The sequence below is a fragment of the Oreochromis aureus genome, linkage group 23 (assembly GCF_013358895.1).
Source record: "Oreochromis aureus strain Israel breed Guangdong linkage group 23, ZZ_aureus, whole genome shotgun sequence".
Lineage (NCBI taxonomy): Eukaryota > Metazoa > Chordata > Actinopteri > Cichliformes > Cichlidae > Oreochromis > Oreochromis aureus.
In genome coordinates this window covers 32,630,644-32,648,098 of record NC_052963.1, presented here as the reverse complement: position 1 = coordinate 32,648,098, position 17,455 = coordinate 32,630,644, and the positions used below count along the sequence as shown (strand labels likewise).

Here is a 17,455-nt window from a genome sequence, read left to right as displayed (position 1 = left end):
GACGTTTCAGCTTGTGTGTCTTGTTCAGTGGTTGTCGTCTTTCAGCCTTTCTTACCTTGGCCATGTCTCTGAGTATTGCACACCTTGTGCTTTTGGGCACTCCAGTGATGTTGCAGCTCTGAAATATGGCCAAACTGGTGGCAAGTGGCATTTTGGCAGCTGCACGCTTGACTTTTCTCAGTTCATGGGCAGTTATTTTGCGCCTTGGTTTTTCCACACGCTTCTTGCGACCCTGTTGACTATTTTGAATGAAACGCTTGATTGTTCGATGATCACGCTTCAGAAGCTTTGCAATTTTAAGACTGCTGCATCCCTCTGCAAGATATCTCACTATTTTTGACTTTTCTGAACCTGTCAAGTCCTTCTTTTGACCCATTTTGCCAAAGGAAAGGAAGTTGCCTAATAATTATGCACACCTGATATAGGGTGTTGATGTCATTAGACCACACCCCTTCTCATTACAGAGATGCACATCACCTAATATGCTTAATTGGTAGTAGGCTTTCGAGCCTATACAGCTTGGAGTAAGACAACATGCATGAAGAGGATGATGTGGACAAAATACTCATTTGCCTAATAATTCTGCACTCCCTGTACTAACTTGACACCGAAAGGCCTGCAAGACAACAGCATAACAAACAGTTTCACAGACCTTTTCTTGAAAGTGCAGTTACTGTGTGTCTACCAAAAGTCATTGATGCAACATCACTTTTCGAAGGTGCAATTTCAGTCCAGAGGGAAGAGAAAAACACGCACTGTTTACCTGGATTAATGGAGAACAGTTTATTGTTCAGTGACACATTGGAACACCATCATCCTGACTTGTAACTTTAATTCCAACATAATCTCGTGACAAAAGGAAATCTTTCGGTGACAGAAGTACTGGGTGCATTCAACTGCTCAACATTTACCACATGTTATATCCATCACAGCCACAAGGGATGACTAGCACTGTCTTACCAGATATGTCAGCAAAATAAACCTTTAATTTTACAATGTGATGTGATGAAAAACACAGAGTCAGTGTGGGAAGCCTTTTTAAATGACTATATGATACCCTTCATTTGCTTGTATTGCTCGGATAACAAAAGCCTCAGAGTGCTTGTTCATTAAAGGCAGTTCTCTGCACAGAAGTTTTCATATGTACAGTGTCAAACTGGTTAAAAAGGTTGTCAAAACCACTCTCACCAATGTTCTTTGTCCAATACAAGATCATACTGAGTCAGTTCAGCTGCTAACGCCGGCCATCACAGCAGTCAAACTAAAAACAGCATAAATACTGCTTGTAAAAAGTGCACCTCCTCTTATGTAATATATAAACTTGCCACTATTAAGAACTAATTCAAAAGCTTCAATCACTAAAACACTAACAAAGGAAGTCACTAGTAATATATATTTATTACGCTGACATTTAGCAGCACCTTTCAAGAGGTAACATGACAGCACTGAAGGTACTGTATTATAATACCTTCATATATATATATGCAGGACTGGACACACAGGTACATTTGACTTCAGTACAGTCTTAAAGCCACTGTTACCCTGCCATGCCATGCATAGTGCACAGGAGCCACGCCCAATGTCTTCACATAGCAACACCATGAGGGCATTGTGAAGTGTGGTCGTCTCATTTGTTAAAGGTCCAGCTACTCGAGCCGCTGTAAGATTAGGTGACCAGTGACATTATTTAACTATTCCCATGTTAGTTTGCTAGTTTATTTTCACTGTGAATAGTAATGAAACTGTGTGATACGGTATGACTTGTTTCACTGTCCATTTTGTTCAAAGTCCACAGGCAGATTACTAAGATTTAGTCACCAAAAGCATGATTTTAACACTGAAGTGACAGTTGAAACATTAGCAAGCTATTTAATAATTTACAGACAGGTGACAAATTAAAGGAAAAGACAATATTAGTAATTAATGAGGCCATACGATGGGATTCGAATAGCATTTGTACTTATCCATCAACTCTGTAACCCTCATGTCTTATAGACGGAGGCACTGTCATCCTGGAATCGCTTTTAAGGATTAAACTGTTTCATTATAGGATAAAGCCGTACTGAAATGCAAAAATCTAGGGTTTATTTGAGCAGTTTTTTGAAGTAGTTGCAGTGATTCATATCTCTAAGAGGACAAGTGAATCAAAACCAAGACATCAAAATAACCCTCCACAGCATAACAGATCTCTTGGATCCCCTCAGGCCCCATTTGAGAGGCACATAACCGCACAGAGGCCGAGGTTGAAAGTGAAACCAGGTTTATGTAGGGAAACAAACAAGAGTTTGCTGATGTCATAGTGCTGAACTGTCTGTTACTAAAATTCAGCTTAGTTGCTTTTTTTATTCAAAACTGCTGATTTAAAAAATTGTTTCCGAAAGGCGACACGATAGAAACACCACTGCTCTTTCAATTAATTTGTCATTTGTCTGTTTAAGAATATGTTAGATGTATCAAATATTACGTTTTACTCATTCCTGTTCACAATATGTTATGTGGTAAAAAAAAAAAAAAAACTGGCTTTAATTTAGCATTTTCTTTTTTTATAGTTGGAGTGAGATGGCACAAATGTAAAAGCAATATTAACTGTATCTTATCCATTTTAAAACTATTATTGAGGGAATTTCATTCTCATTAAGAGTTTGTGTGCTGAGTAAACTGCTCACTGAAGGGAGAGGCTTCATTAAAGTCATCCAAATACACAAGTTAATGAGGAAAACTGTTACAAGCTAGCTTACACATATGCATGAGAAAAACACTTAAAGGAACAGTTAAAGATTGGAGGAAGTGAGTTTGTTTGTTATTTTTCCCCAGGGATAAGGACTCATTTAGTTTCATCTACGTGGATCATATCCAGAAACAGGACATGGATGCGTTAGAGGTGAAAACAGCTATCGTAGCTGGACATAAACTAAAAGAAACACATTCGTAAAGCTCCCCGATTTTCTGATTTAGATTTTAGCTTGATGTCTATAATTCACCTCATCATACAATGAAAAAAATCTGCCCTAAAGTTTTTAATATTTCTTGCACCATGCAGCAACAACATAGTTTTTGGTGGCTAACTTGCTGGCTAACAATATACATCTATAAAAGTATAACTTTGAAAACTTTCGGCATAGTTTTAAGCCTGCTAGTAATAGCCACACTAGCTATTTTTGAGATGACACTTGGTTGTCAGTCTGACTGGGTGGGGTAACAAACATGTATTTCCCCAAATCCTTCACTAAGACATCAAACAGTTACTCTGAATGGCTTAAAAATTCAGCCATTGATGCTCGTAGTTGTCTGGAGTCACACAGGCACTACTTCCTTCAAAGAGGCCAGGGCTGAATGGATGCGAACATGAAGCCGGTTCTCAAAGTCGTAGCCTGTAAAATCCTCCTAAAACATAATATAGACATGTATTAAAATGTTTGTTTTTAATTTTAATTCTAATTCAAATAACTTAGAAGTTATTATTTTACCTTTGCTTGAAGTAGCAGTGATCTGCCTTTTCCCACTGTCTGAATAGCAGCACAGAAACCATGTGGTTATAATCAGGCACGTAGTCGCAACAACATCCAACATCTCAGACAAATAAAAAAAAATCTAAAAGCTGTGACCAGCAAGCTGACCTCTGGCTTTGCAAGGAGTACACATCCCAGCTCATAGACGGCATACGGCTGAACGTATGAGTTGATCTGTCGTCCGTACTCATCTCTAGCAGCCAACTGGAATGACTGGAAGGCCACACAAAAGGAAAAGGCAGAGCAAAATGAGTAAAACTGCCAGTGTGGATCCACTGCAAAGCCTCTTAGTGTGTTGCTGCAGATTGCTACCTGAACAGCGTCTCTCATATTTCCATGACATTGATGAATGGCACCGAGAAGGAGGTGTTTCAGGCCTCTGCACGAAGTGTCATCTATAGTCTGCAACACTGAACCCCCAAAAAACAGGAAATGATTACACAGGATAGATGATGACAAAGGTAATGCTGATCTGAATCATATGGGCTACGCTCACCCTGATTCATTATCTGCAGTTTAGATGAGGAGCAGTTCTGCAGTGCTTTCCACAGATAAACAACTTCGATTACGCCAAGAATGCATAGCTCTCTGGAGGGCGACATCTTTCTCAGTCTCTCAGCCTGCAGGCAGGAGACAGAAAACATAGAAAAACATTAGAGAGGCTCTCGTGCGGTGGAAGAGTCAGACATTTCACCAGAGGTCACCACTTACCACCACAAACACTTACTTGGCACAGAAACTGATTTCTTTTGGTTTTAATAGAAAGTCCTATTGGTCACTTCCAGTCATTATTATACGTAGAACTACACAGGATTGCTACATAAAAAAGCTTTTTAAATGTAACTCTCAAACGATTAAAACAAACTTGAAAGGCTAATGTTACTGCTTTTAATTACAATTTTAATGGTTGATTGTGCTGTTAAAATGTGTCTGTGTGGGAATAGCTGCCAGAAAGAAGAGGAAACAGTTCCATTTCTAAACTGAAGAAAGCTTCAACCCAATGTGAAACCCAAACCTTTAAACTCTGATCAACAAACTAGAGTAAGATTAAATATTTCCTTCTTTTCGTTTAAAAGGATTCATTTTTGTCCTTTGTTGAGTTGATTGTTGAGGCTAACTCTCTCTTAACAGCTTATGTTTTTCCACCTGAGAGCTTCCATGATTTAAACTGAAAATAAAAACAAAATATGTTTGGAGGTCTAAGACCAGAGAAGTGATTATTTAACTTATATACACTGGGTTTATTTTATGAGCATTAAGTTATTAGTTTATTATAAATAATGCCTTTCAGTCTGCATGCAGTACCTTTACAAGCCACCAGGGTGCTGGAAAAATCCATAGAAACTAAATTTTATAATGCATGTTACCTCTGAATCTGAAAAGTGAAAGCAAGTCGCCTTAGTCTTGCATTCTTTCTACTGGCCACCAGGTGGTGCCCAGTGTGGCAGAAACACTGTTCCTGCACTGTTTTAAATGAATGAATGCTGAGGACAGTGCAGTTTGTCTGTTTTTGCTGAATGACAGTAAAGTAGTCATTCTATTCTACTGTATTCTATTCTAAGTTGTATTTAAGATTATAGGAAAATGGCTCTTTTCTCCTTTGACCTCAATAAACACCGTCCTCACAAGCTCACAGTCAATTTGAATAAAACATTTTGAATACAAGTCCAGCTTGTAAAATATGATCCTTATAGAAATGAGGCTTATCCAGGGCATGCTCGCTGGCTAAGAATAATGTGGCTACTCATTAGTCGTGATGGCTATGTTCATGTTTTGTACCGTCCATGAATTAAATCGGGTACTAGATGTAACTTCTGTCCTGTGAAAATGTCACAGTTGACTTCAGCTGTGCAGTGAAGCGCCACCTGTGACCCTCACTGGCTCTACTCTGTGCTAGAGTTGACATGTAAAAGAAAGAAAAGATAAAAAGGTGTCATCAGAGTGCCCACCCTTTTCACAGCAAACTGCTCAATCTGGTTGTTTTTTCTCTTGAAGAGCTTCTGCACGTCTTTGAAAACTCCACTTGCTCCATCCAGGTCTCCTGAAGCACCCTGACACACTGAAAAAACACACAAAGAGGACCATTTAGGAGCTAAAGCAAAAGGAACAGCATCCTAACAGTGCCTCTTGTTAGTGTATGCCAGACCTACCTCCGGTCAAATAAGCATAGTAGCACTGTGACCAGCGAGACTCATTCTTCAGTCTTTCGAATGCCCTGTATGCATCCTCAAAGTTCAGCTCTATCATGCTACACCAGCCTGTTCCAAAGACAAGCAGGCAGAGTGCAATTAATCTATCACTGCAGTCAGCGCCAACAGACAGTATGTCACGACTAACCTGATGAGGAAACACGTACCAATCTCATAGAGACACACATGCTGGATCTCTCTTTGGTCTGATGCAAGTTCTAATGCATCATGGAAACAGGCCAAAGCACTGTTGATATGGCACTGGGGACAGAGGAGAGAGCACACACACCAACGGGTAACGGTAATCGTGTTAGACAGACTGCATGCATGCGCTGGGTGACGGATCAGTAGGTGGTTGATTAGATGCTGGTGAGTTAATGAACCGTCTGACATGCTTATTAACTGCATGTGCTCAAAACACAGACAGCCTGCAAGGCAGGGGGTGAATGATATTTTTCATACTCTACTACAGTGAAGAATGTTTTGTCTACTGTATATTTCTCATGGAGCACAACACAAATAAACCATCTGCAGCTAATATGGACTTGCTGACTGATCTGTCGCTGATCATTACCGAAAGGCTACATACCTCTAGCCTTTGGACTCGTCCTTTAAAGAACATGAAGAGAGAGGAGTTGGGGTAAACCACCGACTTTCTCTGCAGAATAGCTTTAGCTTCCAGCAGCCCTGCATGCGTATCCGAGCCCTCCAGAGCAAAGAAAGGCAGCACTACAGTGTGGTACCACAAGAGGGCCAACCTGAGCAACAAAACAGGAGATTGAGCCCAGAGTGGTCAGACAACAGTTCTCACCACTTCAGTCTAAATCTCTGAAATGGAATTAAGCTTATAAACGTCTTGTCAATGTGGCTTAAAACTTGAGATTAAAAATTAATTCCCAAAGCTGACACGCAGCTGTCAAATAAACCCATTAGTGAGACTATATTGTCAGCTGCTTTTTCCAGGGTGAAGATAGAGCTTGTTAGCCAATCAGGGTCCTATGTTATGTAATCAAATACCCCAAAATAGCTGTTAAATGACCATTGGTGAGACTGTTTTAAATTTAGAAGAGGGGGAAAAGAAGAACTCATATGTGATGATCTTTTACAATATGGTTCATATTTTGTGAAAGCTTAACAAGTAATTAAGCTTAAACAAAACCATTAAGAACCACTCAAGACTCCTAATTTGTTTATTATTATTTGATGTTTTATAAAAACAAAGCTGTATTAAAAGGCTTGTGAGTCTTAAATTAACTATATGCGATTAATGATGCACGAACTGTAACTAATTACATTTACTACATTTCCTTTTCATTTCTGTCCTTCTAAAGGTCATTTTCTACCGCAGGAACTTGTGGGTCATTTTAGGGATGCAGGTATCTTTGCATGCTGTTTGAGTAACAGTAACTGCCCCCACTGGACCTCTTCAGGATTGTTTTTAAAAAAGGGAAAGGGTACATGCTTAGATGAAGGTACTTCTGAGTGCCGATGAAAAACTGCACTGTTTGCTTGTTGCACAAAACATTTCTAAAAGATGATGAAGAACAGCAGCTGCATTCCTCAAATAGCAGTATTCGGATTCGGGAGATGCTCACATATAAAACTTCTGCTCTGAGTTCCTGCTGTAGAAATGAGCCTGATGTAATAAACGGTAAGACCTCCGCTCACTCACGTAGCTAGAGGGGCCTTCATGTCCTTGCTCTCGCTTGCATACATAAGGGAGGAGAGGCCCTGGAGTCGGTCCCCAGGGAAACCCAGCAGGTTGATAATCTTGAGCAGGTGTGGCGGTACCATGGAGATGCACAGGTGGAAGAGGCCGTAGCCGAAGCTGACTGAGCCCTTGAGGCGGTCCAGGGCTTCGGCTGTGACACCATTCTCCACGGGTGTATTGTGGTTGGCGTTGTCTGCTGAGAGGGAGTCCTGGCTCCCAGAGGACCTCCGCTGATAGGCCTCCTGCAGCTGGCTGATGTCGCTGTGGCACTTATTGTACATTTTCCAAGCCTTACGGAGAATCCAGCCTCCTTTGATATACGCTGTCAGTGGAAAACAGTGAACAAGATATTTTTGAGGACGCTCTGCACTGACATGAGGTGGAAGAACAAACCCAGAAACCCAGAAGACAACTATAACAAACTCTGAATCTTTTGTTATGGTTTTTAATTTATTGCTAATTTATCTAACTGGTTGCAACAACCCATCCATGAATGTAAGTCTTAGGCCTGACTATAAATTCTTACTATTTACTCAATATTTAACTTTATTAAGTGCCAGATTGTGTCAATTTCAGACCAGAAACAACTATACTTCATGTAGTTTGCTGTAGCCAGATTCTCACTGCTGGAAATACTGGAAACACACTGCTGGTGTATGATCTGTAACAAAAATGCTGAGAACCAGAAGAAGCTGGTAGAGTGTCCAAGAGGACAGGACAAAAGATGACAATTTAATCACTGCGAACTCTCCAAACAGTTACTTGCGCTATCTCACACAGTCTCACATGGATATTACACAGACTCCGTGCTACAGATCTGTGAATGTCTGATCTTCACAGCATCAAACATTTGCAGTCTCACATCCTTCTGGCGGCAAATTACATAAGAAATGAGGATCACCTGAGAACCATTGAGCTGAATTTCTGTGTTATTATTTCATTAATCGCTTAACACTTTTTAAAACAAAACTCATCTGAGTAAGTGGGTGTTTGGTGACAAATCTCCATCACTCTGTGTGATGCTATTATACTATTATACCTCCGGTGTAAGACGCTTAAACTGAAGGTCGTAGACGAGCACTTGCAAGACAGGCTTTATTAACCAAAAAAACAAGACTCTGTCACCACTTGCACCTCTCTTTGCTTTTCACTTGAATTATATTTAAAGTTCAAGAACATCCCACAGGTTCATTAAGTTAATGAATCATGCAAAATAATCAGAATTATAATGTCAAGTACAAGTTCAACAATCAAGCAAACCTAGCCATGATAGACCAACAGCACTCTAACCCCCCACTCCCCACACACTGGTTTACTTCATGAGTGATGCAGATTCAGATCATACCAGCTTGTGATGGTTCTTTGTTTATTACCTGAGAGTTCCTGTTTGACAAAAGAGAGCACAGCGAGGTATACTTGGCAGTCGGCGACTATTATCTGTCTCTGCAGGCGGTCCACGACAACAACGCCGGACCGTTGAGAGTCCATCTGTAACACGCACACACAGGCACACGTCTTCAGTTGCCAGCATGCATCTCGTTTCCCCAGCGGTTGGCAGGCATGAGGGACGGGGAGTTTCCTGAATGACCCTCCACTCATCACCCAGTTTGTTGATTAAATTTCCCAGGAGTACTAATTGAATCTGCGAGTGAGTTTGGCATGATCTCATTGCTGCCTGCATCATTACGCCTAAAGCTGAGGATCCTAACATAGTTATCTGAATTGCAGCCTGTACCGGCCGTGATACAAGAAGATGCCAGCAACAGTGGAATCCATCTAAATCTGTACTAACAGTATCTCTAGGTTTCAGTTCAGCCCCAAATTTAATGGAAGCTCTCTTATCAGTTTAGTCTACAGTTTTTTTTCAGCGCCCACCAGAAAGCCCTATAATATACACTTTGAATTCTTTTTTTTAATAGCGTTGCACTTACACTCTTTTTAATCTTGTTCCTGATTGTCTCTATGACTCCAGCGCTGTCGCTCTCACACAGTTTCTCAGTGGTCCTCAGATCATCACAGGCAGTCTGCATCTTCTCCTCCTCAAATGTCATCATGGCATTCTGCAGTGAAAGGCAGGAAAAAAGTCCTTGTCTGGTGGTATTTCATTGCTTTACATTAGTACTATCTTGATATGAATTTGTATTGTTTCATAGGGCACGTTTATGCTTGAGCTAGCTTACAATCTAAGAGTGAAGGAGCATTATGTAATAGCTTTAAAAGCAGGAAAGGACAAAGGGCTCTTTCTACAAAATAATGAATGGAGGAACACAGTGACATCTGTGCAGCTGTGTTTGGGATGCTGAAAAGATGCAGCCCAGCAGAAAGCACACACAGGATGAAATACTGAATATAAAACAAGAATATTTTCTTACATTGAGATAAGAAATTAATTTTGTGGTTTTATACTAGCTTGTAATAATATTATGCATGATGCATTAAATGCCACTGGGCATGTGTGAGTGCTTGCAATGATTGGTCAGATCTCAGCACCCCCAACAGCCTTCAGGGCCATTTAGCATCTGGGGACAGAGGATGACATCATGCTGTGCGAGTGTCGACACGAGTGGGAGTGACACAGCAGCGTCTGTGAGTGTGTGTGTGTGTGTGACAACCATGCTGTGAAAAATCTCCTTCTGCCATTATTGAAGCATTTCAGTAATGTGCTTCACTGCAAGAGTGATGCTGATCTTGAGAGGAGGAAGCATCCATTATGTTAATGGATTTAAAAGCAAATCAAAGGAGAGGATGTAGTGGTGACAATGAGGTCCTAATACCTGGGTGCTTCCTTTATGAACTGTGATGGGATGCCCATTATTTTAACTCTGCATCTTTCACACCTCTTTCAGTGCATTGCTATTTTTTCTATCAACTCATTGGACTACTGGCTAAGAGAAAACTCACCAGAAAGCTGACAAAACTGGCCCCAAAGCTCATCAATGGGCTCTGGCTCCTGTGGAGAAAAAAACCCCAGAGAACAAGAAAAAAAATCTTTATCGTGCTTTTTGTGTATTTTTGGGGTGTCCTGCAAAACCAAGATGAAAAATGTTAAAAGGAGCTGCAGACAGTAACTTTTTCTGTTGGCACAAACAGAGCAGAAACAAGTCTCATCTTAAGCTGTCATGACCGCTGCCAAGGACTATCTGTCTGACATGCAAGGAGGAAAATGCAAGTGTCTCAGTGCATACATTTACCGGGGCCACGTAGGGCTGCAACAGACAAGTAGTTTCACTATCATTAATCTGTTGTGCCTGAAAAAATATCCTTTACAACTCTTCAGAGCTAAAGCTGAAATCCCAAAATGTTTTATCTCGATCAAAAAGGTCAAATACATTTAAACTGATGTACATTTATTACAATAAACTACAAAATCAGCAAATACTTTCATGATAGAAAATACAGCAATAAAGTAACTGATATCGTTTAACCTTTTCTTTGATTTCTTAACTTGTTTTTATATCTGTCACCTGGTTTCTTAATTTCAACTCTAGTGCTATGACTTCCATTTTAAAGGTGGTGACATAAATCAGACAGATCCTCAAAGATAGTAAAGTTCTTTAAAAAAATATTCTTCCGTTTGAGGTATATGTGGATCCATAGGTACATACTGTACTGTGTATATAGTGTTTCAGATTTAAAACATTTCCCTATATTGTAGACTTCAGCAAGATTGCAGCGATTAATGCGCAAAATAATTACCTGTATCTCCTGAACAGCTCGTCGCTTTCCTTGAAGCCGTTGTTGAGCAGCATGTTAATGCCTTGCAGAGCCATTTCAGCATCATCTATGTGCTCTGCCTTCTCCTCTACCTGCTGCTGCTGCTGGGACTGCTCGGGACCCGCCATTGTTTATACCACAGCTCAGCGGCTGTTGGCTCAAACCAGCGCAATAAAGGACAGAAAACGATGTTGTTTCTTCCCTCAACCAAACCCGCATTGGTTTATTTCCACTGAGATAAGAGAAGACGTTGAACAGAGACGCGCCAGCGGCCGGCTAAAAAAAAAAAAAAAAAAAGATGTGCAGCTTCTGCAGGCTCCAGACGTCTGTGCACCTCAGGGATGGGCACCGATGCCCCAGTCAGGCTCTATTACACTGCACTCCTACAGTTTACAGTTAGCATTGTAGTTGTAAGCTCGGTCAAACGCCAGCACGCGGTTATTGGTTACCAAATCAGCCATCCGTCAGTTTTTCCTCCTGATCTTGAGATCCGTGCAGCAACACCCGATGCATTACATAACGCGGCTGCTGTGCTGCTCTGACAGCCCCACGTAATGCGCTCGTCAAACGGCCTGGCGTCATAACGCACAGCGCATCGCCGGGAGGATGAAGGGATGAGGGGAGGTGAGGCCTGCTCAAGATGAACCCTGTCAGCCTCCATCCCTCACACTCACCCCACGCTCACAGACACAGCCAAAGCCAGCAGCAGCCTGCAGTGATGACAGGTGAGGAGGATCACATCTGTCGGATTTGCGCACCAGATTTTTTTTTTTTAAATACTTGTCACGATCGGCACAAATGTGTGCTCAAAACTGGTTCGGTTAAAAAATAAAAAATAAAAAATTGTAAATCTGCATTTTTAAGTGAAATCCGTTTCATTGTAAAATACAAACAAACAAACAAAAACTTGCTCAGGTCTCTCTTAACAACATAGAGGTGACCATGTTGAACCTGAGTCTATTTAATAAGTTGACTTTAGCTTACTTAAAAAACCGTAAACCTGTTGCAGCTCGTTCTGCTGGAAGTTTCTTCCTGTTGAAAGGGAGTTTTTCCTCCCCACTGTCCCCAAGTGCTGCTCAGAGGGTTCGCCTGATTGCTGGGGTTTACTCTAGATTATTGTAGCGCTTTTACCTTACAGTATAAAGTGCCTCGAGATGACTCCTGTTGTGATTTTCGTTATATAAATAAAATTTAATTGAATTAATTTTAAAAGTGATATTGGTCATCATATCTATTACTATACCATATTCAGACACTCAAATAAGCCCCCTGAAATAGATTAAATGAAATATTTCTGAAATATATCTCAAACATTAAGTATGAAAATGCCTTAGTATAATAACACACTTGTACTGCATCACATTTAAAACAACAAATTGTGTAAAAATTTAAATCCTCCAGAATGAAAAATATTTGGAAAAACTGAAAGATGTAGTTTTTTTTTAACAGTGGGAAGCTAAAATCCCAACATTTAGCTGCTATTGAAAAGTATTCAGATTAAGCATATTACATTTACTTCATAAATCATGATACACAGCTCTCTTCTACATAAGCTGCCTTTAAAAGTAAAAAACATCAGTACATGCAGTATCAGACACCACTACTCAACATGCTCACAATTCCTCATATGTCCTCTAGAATCAGTACATTTTATGGTCCTACTTGTGAAATTTCATACAAACTGTGCATGACTGGCCCTGCATGTCACGTGGCCAAACAAAGGTCAATAAGCCCGTTCAGTAGAGGGTTGTGCCTCCACATTAGGCAACTGAGCTGCTCAGATTTTATCTGGAGTTCAGAGGAATATTAGTGAGAGTCTAGCATACTCAACTCAATAACAGTCAATAAAAAACAAAACATGGAACTCGGATCAACAGTCAGTGCTGTGAGGAGTACGAGGGTGCTGGTTGGTGATCAAGTACGTCCTGCAGTTGTAGTTATAAAGGATGGGAAGATACATGAAATAGCCTCGAGCTGCAGTTTTTCTGAGGATGTGGCCTGTCAGGTAAGCTGGGTCTCACTCCTCAGAACACTGCTCAGGATAATTTGCCTGTCTGTAAAATTGTAATCAATTGATTTAACACTTCTGAAGATCTTATTTCTCTCAGGTGCTTGACTCATTGCGTTGTTAAAAAACCTTTCTGTGGTTGGAAGGTGCTGGATGTGGGTGACAGCGTGGTGATGCCAGGCGTTGTAGACTGCCACGTTCACGTGAATGAACCGGGCCGCACCTCCTGGGAGGGTTTCTGGACCGCCACCAGAGCTGCAGCAGCCGGAGGGGTGACGACGATTGTGGACATGCCGCTGTAAGTTGGAGACTTCACCAATTCAGAAATCAGTGCCTGCAGACTGATCATACAAGGTCACTGGTAGAACGTGCAGGGTAAACAGACTGCAAAATAAATGTTGTTTTCCTCAGGCAAACATCAAATGAATCTGAGGGGCCCAGTACGTCCAGGGCTTGGTTTAAAATGTCAAGGCTGAAATTTTAGTTTGTGAAAAACTCTTTATTCTAAGAATTATACTTACAGTGAATGAGTTTAGGGTAACTGGAAAAAGTTTAAAGCTAGAAAACAAAACATAACGATGCAGTCTTGCCTGATGGGTTAAATATAGCACAAGTAATGAAAACAGTACCATTTTAGAAAGATTCTTTTTTAAACAGTAGAGGTGAAGCTCCCATCAGGCCTTTGTTATTCACACAGAAACAGCATCCCTCCCACCACAACTCTTGACAATTTTCATGAGAAGCTGCGGGAGGCAACAGGGAAGTGTTTTGTGGACGTAGCCTTCTGGGGAGGCGTGGTCCCTGGCAATCAGGTAACGTGTGCACGGCTTTAGCATGATGAACTCTACAAACAGGCCAGGTTGTAAAAAAAATTAAAAAAACAAGACTAAAACAAACACTCCATGAATGTCTCCTTGCAGCTCCATCTACGTCCAATGATCCAGGCTGGAGTGGCTGGCTTCAAGTGTTTTCTCATCCATAGCGGGGTGGATGAGTTCCCCCATGTAAATGACAGTGATCTACATACAGCCATGAAGCAGCTGCAAGGCACAGGAAGCGTCCTGCTGGTAAATTACAAACCAAAACATCTTACGTAACATTAAGCTCTCTTACTCTGTGTGTGATTTGCCTTTAGTTTGCACACAGAAGATTGCCAGATGAAATAAAAAAATAAGCCTTTTGTCCTGTCTCCTCCAGTTTCATGCAGAGAGGGACGTTTGGGAAGGAAAAGGAGAGACTGGTGGTAACATTCATTACAGTGTTTTATGAAAATACTGAAAAATCTAATGTAGTCAGTGTCCAAAATTCAATCTTATGGAATACCAATGCAGAACATATGTCTTTTTATTTTTTTTTACACTAATAAACACTGATATTTTCATACCCAACCCCATGTTAGACCCTTGCCAGTACTCCACCTTCTTGCAGTCCAGGCCAGACGTCATGGAAACCGAAGCTATTCGTGTTGTCACGGAGCTTTGCCTGCAGTACCAGTGAGAAATTTAGCATGTTAATGAATAACCATAATATCATAGTTGATATATTTGTATAGGTTCTGTTTGTCGCAGGAAAAAATACAGTCATCCCATATGAAAATCAACCAAAGGGAGACGCTGATGTTTCCTGTAATATCCTAGGGTACGCTGCCACATAGTCCACTTGTCTTCTGCAAAGCCACTGAAACTGATTGAGGAAGCACGGCAGGCTGGAGCTCCTCTAACTGTGGAGACCACCCACCACTATCTCAGCCTGTGTGCAGAAGACATACCTGCAGGGGCCACGCAATTTAAGTGCTGCCCGCCCATCAGAGGATCGGTTAACCGGGTAAACAATCATATGTACAGAAGACACTAAGCTGACTATTTTCAGTAAACAGCAACAACAAAAAGCTACTCTCTGACTGACTTTTTCCCACCAGGAGCAGCTATGGTCTGCGCTGAAAGCTGGACAGATCGACATGGTGGTCTCAGACCACTCCCCCTGCACCACCGATTTGAAGAAACTGGACAGTGGAGACTTCACACAGGCTTGGGGAGGGATTTCTTCTTTACAGTTTGGTACTGACTCATGCAAACACAGATGCAGAATATTTAATATACAGTAGCAACTATCAAAAAGGCAGGCAGACCTTAATGTCTGCCACAGTCCTGGGACCTCAGTAGCCTACATCAACCCCTTCTGCATATAATACCCGCAAAGTTGATGCCACCTGCCTGCAGTTACTGCTGCCTCAGCAAGCCTCTCTCCTCCATAATTAATGTCATGTCAGATGCGTGATCTGTTCTGTATCCCGAGGAGGTCTTGCTGCAGCTTTCCAAGTATTTCTTTGGTGCAATGGAAAGACCAAATGCCAAAAATGTATTTGGATGACAGTAATGTGAATTGTTAACAGGCATTCGCATCAATAATAACTGCAGATGGAGAAACTATTCTACTCAACTACTGCAACATAACGTAGTGTTTCAGACAATACAATTATAATCACAGCACTTTTGTAGTACCTCATATAATAGTGAATGCTCTAGTGGGAATCAACCACTTGATATGAATAGAAGAGACATGGTGTCTCTGTGTGTTAGCCCTCTGACAGTATGGTGACCTGTCCAGGGTGTAATCTGCCTCTCACTTTATGAAAGCTGGGTTCCAAAGCCTCCCCATGACCCTGAATAGGATAAGCAAAAAAATATGGATGGATGGATGGATTACAAATGAATTCTAATCTGTGAAATATTACAGGGATATGCTTCTTTTCTTTTGGGTTGGATTAGCTGCCCCCTGCCTCCACATATCCCCATAATGCTTTTGACAATCACTGACAGTCAGGCAAAGTTCACAGGAAGGTAAACATGAACGAGTTCCAGTTTAAAGCAATCATTTACTGTTCTGCCTCAGTGAGAGAGTGGTCAAAGTCTGACACCAACACGTCTCTTGACAGTGATACGCAGTGTTTCGCCTCATACAATCTTATTATTAAAGGATAAATAGAATTAAGGAGTGGAAAAACTCTGATTTGATTAGTCTCAGCTCAGTTCTCAGTGATCTTCTTTATTACTCTCATCGTTTTCAGGCTTGTCTCTGTTCTGGAGTTCAGCCAGTAAAAGAGGTTTTCAGCTCCCTGATGTTGTGAGGCTCCTGAGCCAAAAAACAGCTCAGCTGTGTTGCCTCGACAGCCGGAAGGGCTGCCTTGCCCCCAGTTATGATGCCGACTTGGTCGTATGGGACCCAGAGAGAGAGTTTGAGGTAAGAAACCATAAACAGTCATCATATCCTGAGGCAGATGTGTTTCATCCTTTGCTGTGTTTCACAGATTCAAGAAGAAAACATACATCATAAAAACAAGGTAAATGCAATCACTGAGAAACATTTAACATACACACTGTATGAGTTGACGAGTGTTGTTTGTATAACAGTTTGCTGTTTGTGACTGTGCAATCAGCTGACTCCTTACCTTGGCCTCAAACTGCAAGGGGCCGTGCGCGCCACCATCCTGAGGGGACGGCTGGTGTACGAAGATGGCAGCTTCTGCGCCGAACCTCTGGGGAAGCATCTCCTCATCCCTCAGAAGACAAATCAGGCCCAACTGTGAAGCACAATGACAAGCTGTCATAATAAACCTCAAATATTCAATTCATAAGCTCACGGATTCTCACTGAGTGATGGTTAAAAAGTTATTGACCTCATAATAATGGATAACAAAAACTGGCTTAAGGGTCATTTAAAAAACAAAAACTTCAGCTGAACTTTAGAATTTTAACTGTACAGAAAAATGTAATTACGATGCCGCATATTTACTTCAAAAGAATACTAAAACAAAAGCAAAACAATACACACAATTGCAGCAGCTAATTTATTTCTTCTTCCTCTTTTACCTCCTCCTTCTTGGGTCGCCAAAGCAGATGATCTGCTCCCATCTCACCCTGTCCTTAGCATCCTCCTCTGTCATACCATCCTCAGCCTTCTCCATGGTCTTCCTCTTTTCCTCCTGCTTGCCAGCTCGGTATATCCACTACCCCTCCTCTGCACCCCCTCTCCAAAAAGTGCAGCCTGAACTGTCCCTCTGATGTACTCATTTCTAATCTTCTCCATCCTGGTCACTCCTAGTAAAAATCTTACCATCTTCAGCTCTGCTCCCTCCAGCTTTGGTACTTTTGATGATATTACATTGGCCTTCAGTAACACTGTGAGGAATCTTGGAGTTGTTTTTAATCAGGGTATATTCTTCAATGCACACAAATATGTAGGAATTCTTTCTTTCATCCGTGCAACATCTCTAAAATGAGAAACATCCTTTCTCAGAGTGACGCTGAAAAACTAGCTCATGCAT

The 17,455-nt window shown here is 41.2% G+C and overlaps 2 protein-coding genes across 2 annotated transcripts; one reads left to right on the top strand and one right to left on the bottom strand.

The window, feature by feature from the left end:
- Nucleotides 1-768: 768 nt before the first annotated feature.
- LOC116312967 (tetratricopeptide repeat protein 39C-like) lies at nt 769-11,791 on the bottom strand. Its single transcript, XM_031730503.2, has 14 exons — nt 11,106-11,791; nt 10,311-10,359; nt 9,341-9,469; nt 8,783-8,897; nt 7,371-7,731; nt 6,288-6,456; nt 5,866-5,959; nt 5,660-5,767; nt 5,459-5,568; nt 4,006-4,129; nt 3,822-3,919; nt 3,618-3,722; nt 3,468-3,506; nt 769-3,384 (listed from the first exon to the last, which is right to left on the bottom strand). The coding sequence occupies exons 1-14, from the start codon at nt 11,249-11,251 to the stop codon at nt 3,295-3,297; spliced, it is 1,737 nt and encodes a 578-aa protein (XP_031586363.1). The 5' UTR covers nt 11,252-11,791; the 3' UTR covers nt 769-3,294.
- A 1,091-nt stretch (nt 11,792-12,882) lies between these two features.
- Nucleotides 12,883-16,765, top strand: zgc:103559. Its single transcript, XM_031730502.2, has 11 exons — nt 12,883-13,128; nt 13,278-13,429; nt 13,829-13,943; nt 14,052-14,198; nt 14,329-14,374; nt 14,531-14,624; nt 14,769-14,955; nt 15,050-15,188; nt 16,199-16,371; nt 16,439-16,471; nt 16,568-16,765. The coding sequence occupies exons 1-11, from the start codon at nt 12,982-12,984 to the stop codon at nt 16,715-16,717; spliced, it is 1,383 nt and encodes a 460-aa protein (XP_031586362.2). The 5' UTR covers nt 12,883-12,981; the 3' UTR covers nt 16,718-16,765.
- Nucleotides 16,766-17,455: the final 690 nt, after the last annotated feature.

Bases quoted from the DNA above. Each gene is read 5' to 3' on its own strand.
- zgc:103559 (XM_031730502.2), top strand. From the start codon at position 12,982: ATGGAACTCGGATCAACAGTCAGTGCTGTGAGGAGTACGAGGGTGCTG. The intron at 14,375-14,530 runs GTAACATTCATT...ACCCCATGTTAG, and splicing joins AGGAAAAGGAGAGACTGGTG to ACCCTTGCCAGTACTCCACC. The intron at 14,625-14,768 runs GTGAGAAATTTA...GTAATATCCTAG, and splicing joins GAGCTTTGCCTGCAGTACCA to GGTACGCTGCCACATAGTCC.
- LOC116312967 (XM_031730503.2), bottom strand. From the start codon at position 11,251: ATGGCGGGTCCCGAGCAGTCCCAGCAGCAGCAGCAGGTAGAGGAGAAG. The intron at 9,470-10,310 runs GTGAGTTTTCTC...CTTTCACTGCAG, and splicing joins CCAGTTTTGTCAGCTTTCTG to AATGCCATGATGACATTTGA. The intron at 3,723-3,821 runs GTAGCAATCTGC...GTGGCCTTCCAG, and splicing joins ATATGAGAGACGCTGTTCAG to TCATTCCAGTTGGCTGCTAG.